An 11,466-nucleotide genomic window follows, 5' to 3' on the forward strand; every position below is an offset into this window, starting at 1 on the left:
TCGCTTTAAACTCTACTGTAGTACAGATCTGAGCATATGTACGTACATTGACATTGTCTTTATAATTTTTTTTTATCACACTATGGACTAACGTAAATGAACAGCATAGAGCATTAACGGAACTATTTGATGCCTGATTACTGAGACCTTGGAGGACCTGCTGGCAGACAGGCTGCAGGATGGAGAGGCTTGCTCTAGCGCCTCCTGCAGGATATGTTTGGTCATTGCACGTCATTTGCAGACCGCAACTCAGCCTTGCAGGGATGTGCAGACGTGGCAGGACACGCAGTCGCCCGTGTGACAGCCTGCTGTTACAACGCCCCCCCCCCCCCCCTCCGCAGATGGCACCAGAATCTCCCACAGTCTAACCCACCGATAGAGGTGCTGCCACCGACTTGCGCTCGACTGTGTGGAAAAGACTCCCACCTACCAGGGAGACCTGACTGTCACAGAGTGGTTATAGTGGTGCTGGCGGGAGGGGGGGGGGGGTCAGCACACACTGCCCAGTCTCCATTCACATGGTGTTACTCAAGAGGGGATGGGGAGGAAGTCACCCTTAAGGTATCACTCCCCCAAGACAACAGACCACACCCCTCCCCCTGCACCACAGCCTGGGGGGGCCACACGGCCTGCCTGCCCACCCGCGCATGCGTGCATGCAGCAGATTACCCCATGCATAATGAAGTGCTTTGATGATTTCTCTAGTAGCACCTTTTCACAGTCCGCCAGTGGGCTTTTGGGAGCGTGATAATTGTCTCCCCGCTGAAGTGCTATTCGGCTGACAAAGCGCACAGGGCGGGGAACAGGAAACCACAAGGCAGGTCTCATGATTCATCCCCCCACCCACCCCACTCTCTGCACCGCTTCAACCCCTCCAAACTGACAGCAACGACAATGCGCAGAATAAGGTCCAGGCCGGGCTGGGACAGGCCACCTCTGGGGGGTGGGAGACTCTACCTCCCCACCTCACAGCTTAACCTCCTGCAGGGTGTCTACTCTGACCCATGACCACAGCAGAGTTTTCTCATCTAAAAGGCAGTGATTCTCCGGCAGCCTGCAGTCTCGCATGCAGCCCTTCACCGCCGCGACTCCAGGCCCCTATTTGTACCAAAAACATGGGACAGACTGAGCCATCGTTATGGTACTTTACGGTCTAATCCAATCCGAGATGCTGCAGAAGAATATCCCATATGTGCAGTGAATGCTTCCCTATATCGCAAGGAAAAGGCTGAGAAAATCAATCAAATTGCACAGAACTATAACAATATTCTCTGGAAACTTCCAGATTTCCTGATCGGTTCTCCGCCATGCGTGTTGTCCTGAGCATTCTATGTGAGCTTTCTCAAAATGTCTATACAATCAATGTCAATATAGATATAAATATTGCATTTTGTTTTACAACATTTCCTGGGAAACCTAATGCCCAAATTTCAGGGTGCCTGAACACCCTTTTCAGAACAACGAGAGTCTTCAAAATGATAGGGTTTAAAACTGACGGTGACATTAGCACTAGCCTTGAAAAGCCAAACATGGGTCCAAAAGGGATAAGGTGGTATGACCTTCTGATTAGAAATCACATTTATACTGACATAATCTGAAATCAGATGTAAGGGCAATGTGGATTCCATCTACAAATCAGACCAGACTCACCATGGGGGTAAAAAGTGCTGCAGCACTCCTAGAAGCTGGAGGAAATACACACTTGTGTTTGCTTGGCCCCACAATCGAGAATTGAGTCTCCTCTGTGAGTTGAACGTAGTACATTCATAGTGCTCTGTATCCTCTAAAGTGATTTCATTAAGAGTCGCACTTCGCATCCAGCTCTGCGAGATTAAAGTGCATTTCTGCCAACCTTGCAGGTGTATGTGTGTGAGCTGAAGAAACCACCCGTGCAAACCTCAGCCTTGGAAACACAGAGAGAAAAGCAAACTCCACTTTACACGCTGTGGAATCAAGTAAACAAGCCGCCCCTTTAACCCTAAACCTTTCAAAGACGAACGAGTGAGCGAGCAAGCGAGCGAAGCTCACATGCGTGTCGCCTCGCCTCGCCTCGCCTCGCCTCGCCCATGCACTGCCTCGCACGCGCTTGCAGAGAACTGGAAGCCTCCCGTATTATCAGTAGTGGGCCTTCCACTCGCGAGTCTGAAATGCGACGGCACCATCCTGACAGAGGAACGCACTTCATCGCAGCGCAGTCTGTGGCTTCGCGTTCGTACAGTTATGAGTCAACAAAAAGAAAAAAAAACAAAGCCTGTTTGTTTAGCTGGTACAGCCTGCATCTCACATGCCGACAAAGCAGTGGGAGTGGATACTCACTTGTATCGTCACTGTACACCATGAATCTACACCGAGTAGCATCGGAGGAGCTTGGATACCCTGCTTGATTTAGGGGGCCTAGTACTTAATGGGGGATGCAGAAGTTAACACTGGGGGCCCCAGTGAAAATGACCAAGCGAAATCTACCAAAATGTACCTCCACAAGATAAAGACATAAAATGTGCTGGTCATTGTTTTTTTAAATAAATTCTTTGTAAGAAATTGGCTTTCCAGAAATATGCTATTTGGGTGTCCATAAATACAAGTACTTTTGAAATTCAAAAACCAAAACTTGCTCTAATGAATATTCCCTCAAAATGTTTTGCTCTGTGTCCAGAGGGAGGTCACTATGGTTGCACGCTACCGTATGAGCCAAAGCTGGTATCTGAAACCAGAAGTGATCACTTATCTCCAGTCATCTTTTTACAAGAGTACCATCCACACCGAGATCCAAGTCTGACGTCAACTTTCCTAAGACTCCGTTGAATGTGGATTTCCAACGGAGGTCTGAGATCATTCCAGAATCACCATAGCCCCATGATAGCTGTGGCTACAGAGTCCATGAGTCACATGGGAGGAAGCATTTCCTAGCACTGTCTGATCAGCTCCGAAGCGCTACCATAACCCACGGTGAATGTGAGCTGGCGTGAGGAGGTGTGGAGTTGACGTTCGGCTGCGGTACGGCACCGGAGAACTCCAAGGATCCTCCGCTCAATAATGCGGCCTGTCCCTGACTGCAGGAAATAATGACTGTCCGCCCCACAGATTACAGCGCGCCGCAGGGATTTACCTCTGGCTTTGAAACAGTCTCGGGGGGCAGCTCTAAATTAGCACAGAGGGCAAGAGAATGCGGCAGCAAAGCCATCTTACAAAAAGCAATCACACGTCCAGTTCCTCTGAAGAATGAGCATGTTCTTACCAAAGTGCGGACTCTCTTGGATATCTCTATTTTATTTATTTAACAGGTGAATTTATGCAAAGTGACGTTTATTTATTTATTTTTTCTTTTGAGACAGTCCCTGGAGAAATTAGGGGTTAAGAACCTTACTCAACAACCCAATGTTGAAATCACTCTGCTGACCATAAGATTTGAACTGGCGTCCTTCGGATAAGGGGCGGAGCCAAACGGTGCCTCCCTCCGACAGTCACCCTTGGCGGTGAGGAACGCTGCACTGCCCGACTCAGCCCAGAGGTCATTTCCCTTCATTCGTTGATATCACTGTCAGCGACTCAACATTTATTCCGCACTTTATTATGTTGGGTGATAACAACGGACAGAGCTAATAACTGCGGTTTCAAATAAATGTGTTATTAAAACACTGAGACTGGGGATACTGTTTCATACTGTAAATATAGATCCAGTTTACGTTAATTGATGTGTGACGCATGGCTAGGCAATATTAAGGACACGCTTTCATTATGATTTTTTTAATGAGCAGATTTATGAGATATCAGTGTTCAACAAAAGAACATTGTCCTTGAGCTAGACAGATAAAGTTACAGAAGATATATCACAAAGGACCTAATACTGGCCATATTTGCACTACAAGCACTGAAAGACCACTAGCTAAATTAAGACCAAGACTATTTATTAATATTAATTTTGACATATAATTATTTAAAAATGAGGAAGTATCCAGTTCTACTCAGTTCCCAGTCAGTCACTGTTTCTGTCGCTAAGCTGGTTTTTTCCCTGCTGTCAGTGAGGATTTCGTTAGCTTTCCTCCTTGAAGGTATTCGCTACTTCTTTACTAAAATTCCTCGTCGCTCACCGATTTAACTGCCTTCAACCACAATATCATCTTTGCAGCAAAGATCTACGGGTGTGGTGAGTCACACTTGGGACATCCAGTGAGGTGACGGAGCGTGTTTGGTGTCCACTGCAGTGCGCATTGACACTGGCAATCCTAAGCAAAAACCCGTAGCAAAAACATGGACTGTCTGTGAGCCCCCAAGGACCAAATTCAGAAACACTGATTTAGAGACATTTATTCTTATTAAGCAGAGACTGAAACACCTGAATTACCAGTTTATGTAAACTCAGTATTGCATTAATCAACTCAAATAAAAAAAATCAATTAAAATTCACTGCATGCATATTAATATGTGGCTGACATTTCAAAAATCAACAAAACGACAGTTTCTGTAGCTTATCTTCAAAATATTAACAACACATTTAAAAAAATCACTGAGACCTGTGTATACATTTTAGAATGAAATTATATGCAGCTATTATTGAATCTACATGTTGCCAATTAGGCAATTGAATGTTTGCATACCATTTACTTTGTCGTACAGAATGCAGCTCTGGGAAGATCAGGACAGTTTAACATCCATTCAATTCGCAGCCATGGTCCGACTGTCAAGATGAAATGGAAAGTGTCCTGCTGTACAAACAGCTGGGACCATTCAAAGTCCCACGCAGTACTACAGTGTCCCTGACACCATTAAATAAAGCTCGATCCCACAGAAAGCGAAAGCAGGTCTTTGGCGTGTCTCTTAGCCTCTCATTTCTGGCCAGCAGGGCTACGCACAGTGGCACTACACAACCAAGCGGTCTATTGAGTACCTGAACTTTCAGCACCATCTGTTACATGTTGCATGTTACTGACTGGATGACGGCAGTAAGAATTCCTATATGCTGATGTGTGAAATGCAAAGAAAGACTCTTGAATGTTGAATCTCTGTCTTTTCTCAGATTACTTCAGCCATCTCCTAGCGTGGAAGATGTCTCAACAAGACATACGTGCTACATCAACTGCACTAATGCTTTGCACAGAAAAATGGCTCGGCCTGGAACCCTGGCGTACAGGACGCCCTGCGAACAGGCCCACCTGCACCGAGGAACTCGGACGGGACCTTTTCTTCCCACTTCTGGTCACTGTGATTCTGGAAGTGTTTTCTGAAGACTGAGGCTCAGACCTAACTGTCGCTGCGTCACGGAGGAAACACCTGAGGCCTAGTGAAGGCCTCTCTCCATTTTATTCCTTGGCAAAACTTCAAAAAGCCCACCAGCAGCCTCCCCAGAGGACTCTGCTTTAGGAAGATGTCAGCCCTTATGGCTTATATCGCCCCCCCGGGGCTTATGGTGCAAAGCTGCCTTAAATAAGTTCCACGGCAACAAAGAGGCGGCCGGTCCTCGCTCGTCGGTGGCACCACTTAGCCCGACGGCCCCGGTCTTGTGAGAGTGAAAGCCTTTAGGAGGGCGGTCGATGAGAGGTGGTCTCTCGTGCAGAATGGTAAATAAGTTCTCCAGCATTCAGCTGGGCTGCTGCACTGCATTTTGTGGTCGGGGAGTGCAGGGGTATCCCTGTTCACTGCTATCAGATAATGTTGAAAACCGCTAAAGCCACAGGCAACAAAGGAACATGCATGAAAAGTACAGTTATTTAACATAAATGTTTATCTGGGGCCAGACATCGCCCAATAATAGTAATAGTGCTACTACTACTACCAGAGGTGGCAATTTCAGATCCAGAAAATAAAATTCCAAACCATGATTTACTTTCAACACACCAGATAAGTATTCTATAACTGTGACTCATGGTCTGAATTTTTACTATCTGGACCTAAAATTGCCACTTCTGACTACTACTAATAATAACGAGAATAATAATAATTATTATTATAAATGAAATCTCTATATTATATTTATGTATTTCAGTACTTATATACTATTTATTTACATTTTTCCTAATTTGTCCTACAGCCAACCAGAATGACATCTCAGCCCAGTGTATGACATCACACATCATATAAAACAAAAATCATGCGATTTTTTTTTGTCTTCTGAATAATAACATCAGGCCGCAATGTGACTGCGCCACAGGCTGCACCCACCAGCCTCGACAAAAGCAGCGGGAATAAGAGAGGAAAACAAGGCTGAACAACAGTTATTTATGCAAAGACCAACCAAGCCCAATGACCCGTGACGGCGACAGGCTCCCAGCACAGACAGGAGGTGCCGTAACGCTGCAGGAAGACCGAGATGAAGACCTCATTTAGAAGGCCAACAGAAAGACCTGTATGATGAACTGGAACAACACGAAACCTTTCATTCAAACACCACACGCCTCTAGTTTCCTCTGTTTCTCATCATTTCTATAATATCAGTCTTTAAAATGCTCGACTACAAGTTCTTCTTATCCTATCAATGTTTTTTTTTCAACAAAGGAGGGAAATTTTGCAATGTGCCTGAGCCTCTTCAATAAAAACACTATGGCAGTTACTTCTATTTTTACTGTTATTATTATTATTAATAATAATAATAATAATAATAATAATATTATATACTGTATTACTATTGTTCTGACTTACCTACAAATTCAACAGAAAGACAGACTTAGGGAACGGCTCTTGTTCATAACCTGGGCACTGCCTGTAATTCTAAATGGTTTTAAAAGGTGTAAATGACTTATATGTTACTAACTAGGCAACTGAAAATAATTACAGCAAGTAATAAGCTCAGGCTATCGTGACAATTGAATGAGGGATTTTTTAATCTGTTATTCTCGTAGAATCACTGCATTCACACTAATCTGCAAAGATTTGTCTTTATGCTTGACGTTTCAGAAAGAGGATGATACGAAATCTCGTTAACCTCAGCTGTGGTGTCCGTGAACTACACGGTTAGGCACAGAAAACGCAGCTAGCACAGTGCTAATGAGCGGCAACAGAAGGACAACACCGGTCAGAGTCAGGTCACTCGGTAACACTCTACAGTGTTATCTTTTCAGGTGCCCAGCACCTCCGAAATAGGCCGTCCAATAGCAAAGCCACAAAGAAAGAGTGTTCAGCATCATGGCGTGTAGTAGCCGCATCACTTTTACAGATTTGAAGATGTTTTTAGGTGTTTTGGATAGCTTGCTCTTGTAACATCCTCCCAAAGTCCATGATCTTGGGTATATAGCATCTCTTATTATGTCAAATATCTTTTTTTTACGAGATGATCAGATGGAAATTAAGAATATCCATCTTAATCGTGCCGAGCAGGCCGGCTAATTTGCATGCCGTAATGAGTGGGATGTTTCCATTAAAGGTAATTAGGTGCTCGAGAGAGTCTGGAGGCTGCCCTTTGTGACGAGAACCCCTCCGCAGAGATGCATGAAGCCTGCAGCTGGAAGAACAGGCAGAGACAGAGGAACGGACCACTGTGGAGCAACCCCCTTTCACAGCCCAGAGAGGGCGCTGCCTGTGGTCTGAAATCAGGGAAAAAGACTGACAGACCCATCCTAGGGAGAATGTTTGATAAAATGATAAAAATAATAATAAAAAAAACATTCACACACAAGGGTAAGAGAGACTTTGGATAAGGATGCTAGCTATAAGAATAATATCTTTAGAGGAAATCAAAGATGGAGACAAGGGTTTTGATGAACAGTGCATTTAATGGTGACAGCACTGCTTACACAGCAGGTACACTGACTGTGTGTGAACCTCACAAAGGGTTAGAAACATCAGATTATACCATCAGATGAAATGATAGCAAGGAAACAATTAAAATATGCAACCACGTTTCCCAAAAAGTTGGGATGCTGTGCAAAATGTAAATAAAAACAGAATGCAATCGTTTGAAACTCATAAAAATCCATATTTAACTAAAAACAAAGAACAAGTGGTGAAGCTGAAACATTTATGTTGTTTTATGAGAAATATACACTCAGTTTATGCCAGTAACATGTTTAAAACAAAATTCGGAGAGGGGCAAAAATGACTGGAAAAGTTGTGCAATACTAAAACGAAACACCTAGTTGAAAATCTTACTAATTGGGTTAATTGACAGCAGGTCAGTAAGATGATTGGGTAAAAAAAGAGCCTCCCAGAGAGGCAGAGTCTCTATGCAGTGAAGATGGGGAGAGGGTCCCCACTCTGTGCAGTGAAGATGGGGAGAGCTTCACCACTCTGTGCAGTGAATATGGGGAGAGGTTCACCACTCTGTGAAAGACTGTGTGGGCAAATAGTGCAACTATTTAAGAATAATGTTCCTCAACATACTACTGCAAGGAGTCTGGGAGTTTTATAATCTACGGTACATAATATATTTAAAAGATGCAGAGAATCCATATAGGTGTCAGTACGATAGGGACATGGACAAAAACCAGTGTTGGATAGCCATGATCTTTGGGTCCTCAGGCAGCACTGCATTAAAAACAGACACGATTCTACAGAGGAAACCACTGCATGGGCTCAGGAACACTTCAGAAAACCACTGTCAGTGAACAGAGAGTGTCTGCATCCACAAATGCAGGATGAAACTCTACCATGCAAAGAAACCATCTCTAAAGAAACGCCACCATCTTCTCTGGGTCCAAGCTCATTTAAGATGGACTTTGGCAAAATGGACAGCTGTCCTGCGGTCTGACAAATCAAATTTCAAACTCTTTTTGAAGATCATGGATACCATGTCCTCCAGGCTAAAGAGGAGAAGGAGCATCCATCCACTGTTATCAGTGGATAGCATCCGCGATATTATGGGGGCGCATTAGTGCCCATGGCTCAGGTAGCCTGCACATCTGGGAAGGCAACATTAATGCTGAACAATATATACAGGTTTTGGAGCAACACATGCTGCCACCCAGATGTCTTTTTCAAAGATGGTCTCGTATATTTTAGCAATGCCAAACCGCATTCTGCGGGTATTACAATATCATGGCTGCGTAGTAGAAGAGTCCAGGTGTTAGACTGACCTACCTGCGGTGCAGACCTGTCACCTATGGAAAACATTTGGTGCTTCATGAAATGAACAATATGACAAAGGAGACTCCGAACTGCTAAGCAGCTGATATCCAAGAATGGGACATGAACCAGTGACTGGTCTCCTCAGTTCCCAAACATTGTTACCAAAAGTGTTGGTGAAAGAAGAGGTGATGCAGCACAGGGGTAAACATGCGCCTGTACCAACGTTTTTGAAACGTGTTGCTGGCATCAAATTGAAATTGAGCGTATATCTGTCATGGAGCAATAAAAATTCTCAGTTTCAACATCTTATTTGTTTTCTTCATTCTATTTTCAAGGAAATATGGTTTTATGTGTTTTGCAAATCATTGCATCCTCTTTTTATTCACATTTTACAGTGTCCCGGCTTGGACACGGGGTTGTATATATTTGGAAGATTAGTGATACAGCTGTTCCCTCAGGCCTCGTCCTGCTGTTAGAGGGCCAAGCGTAAGGTCAGAGGTCGTCTCCCACACCCCATCCAGCTCCCTCTCCCTCTTATCCTTGAAGAAAGTTCTCAATAAAAATGCCACCGCAGGAATTTCATTTTCACATTGGACTCGTAGGACGAGAAAGGGGTTTCACCGCACAAGCAATGCATAATCATCACGTAAAAGAACACATCGTGAAACATGTACTCGTTTCTTTTTTGAGCTCTAACTCCTCGTAAAACAATGGTTTCCTCTTGAAGCGGATGCAAAAACGCGGCTTTTGTTTTCGTTCGACAGCATCTCGCAAGTAACCTATTCATCACCTGTGCAGACCGGCCAAATAAACTGACGGAATGAAAAGAAACAAAACTAATATGTCTGTTGCCAGGTCATTATTTTAACAATTTAATTTAGCTATTCAATAATTTCATGCCTAAAGATATCTGGAGATATGGCAAGAACAAGAAGAGAAGAGAAGCTTCAGGTGTGACACCATGAGCATCTCTAGTGTTTTAGGAAATAAGTGTTTGTGAAGTAAAAGAAAAAATATGTTGAATAATTTTCATTGTTTCAGTGAAATAACCTCACACTACACTACGCACAGGGTGAAGGGTGTGGGGCGAATGCAGGGGCACGGAGGAGGACTGGAAGGTCCCGGTTGGCACAGACAGGGGCTCAGGCTGTTGGGTATAAATGCCTGCCCCTGAAAAGAGGTCAGTGGCACACAAAATGTGGGCAGGGGGCCAAATGATTCTGATGCCAACCCCCCCTTTCCCCTTTGAGACCCACTTTGGGGGCCGGGGGGGGAAGGGGCAAAGGCACTTAAGCTCCCGCATACACTCCCCCCAGAGAAGAGGAACCCACTGACACGGAACAACAGGATTATGCGAGGGAGGGGGGGGGTCGTATTAAAATAATCTCCCACATGCAGATCTCCCCTCATGCACAAACAAGGTACCAACAACCCCCCCCCACCAAGGCATGTCAAAGTACCGTCACGACCATCTGAGCAGCTCCACACTCACAGGCCAGGCGTCACCAAGCCCGATAATCAGCGCAGGGATCGAGATTAATATTCCCCAACAGACACATTAACATTCCGGGGAACTACAGCAGCCGGGCGCGGGGCTGCGTTAGCAGAACATTCTGGGAAGGAGAAGCAGGCAAGTTGTGCATAGAAGTGGCAGTCACTGTGTCTTAATCCCCCATAAGGAGAGTCCAGCAAACCCCCCCCCGCCCCGTGACAGAGGAGCACTGGCAGGCGATGAATGCTGGAGACGCTCCCCCGCTGCTGACTTCCTGTAGCCCCCCCCCCCCACAGGCCTCTCCGCAGCTCTTACCTTTCATAGCTGAAATCACAAAGTACATCATGGGGCTGTGCCTCCATGCGAGAGCCGTGCAGCAGCAGCGCAGAGCAGAGCAGAGCAGCGGCGGCGTCTCCCAGCTGCCGCCGGCGCAACCCTGTCTGCCTGAGCGCCGGCCACGCCACAGCCCACGTGACAGCCGCGTCAGCCGCCACAGCCCGCCCCTGGCCCCGCCCCTGGCCCCGCCCCCAGTCCTCTCTCGCCGTCCTTAAGCGGCACGGCGGGGGGTGGGGGGTGGGGAGGCTGGCGACGAGCCTGGAGCTCTTCCTGCCTGGCTGGGTGCAGGGCCGCCGGGCCGGGCGCTGCCTGACGACACCACGAGTGCAGGAGAGCGCAGCTGCTCCCCCCGCCCCCCCCCCCCCCCCCCCCGCCCACTCCTTCGGAAGGATAAATTTCCCCAAAGCAAAGAAATATGAAGCTGGGAGCCTCTTTTTCATTCCCCGTGGATCTCAGCCGCTGATCTTCCCTTCCTCTCCTGCCCAGTGAATGTATCGGACGGGACCCGGATCCACAAACTCTCCAGATGTTGGAGCTGCAGGGCTGCGCTGTGACAGCTCTCCCACTCCCCCCCCCAGCCCCCCACCCCCCGAGCCACGTGCTCTGATTGGTCAAGGCTGACCATTAGAGAGTAACAAGGTCAA

General features: G+C 46.2%; 1 protein-coding gene across 2 annotated transcripts in view; it reads right to left on the reverse strand.

Moving 5' to 3' along the window:
• LOC125706111 (nuclear receptor ROR-alpha A-like) overlaps positions 1 to 11,466 on the reverse strand; it is a 204,596-nt gene that overhangs the window by 45,245 nt on the left and 147,885 nt on the right. The window contains exon 1 of one of the 2 annotated variants that reach the window (XM_048972651.1): positions 10,802 to 10,942. The exons of the other annotated variant lie outside the window; for it this stretch is intronic. Coding sequence (XP_048828608.1) covers positions 10,802 to 10,832 — 31 coding nt within the window. The 5' untranslated portion in view covers positions 10,833 to 10,942. Of the gene's footprint in view, positions 1 to 10,801; positions 10,943 to 11,466 lie in introns of those variants that run through there. 2 annotated transcript variants of the gene reach the window in all.

The sequence above is a fragment of the Brienomyrus brachyistius genome, chromosome 13 (genome assembly GCF_023856365.1).
Source record: "Brienomyrus brachyistius isolate T26 chromosome 13, BBRACH_0.4, whole genome shotgun sequence".
NCBI classification, from domain to species: domain Eukaryota; kingdom Metazoa; phylum Chordata; class Actinopteri; order Osteoglossiformes; family Mormyridae; genus Brienomyrus; species Brienomyrus brachyistius.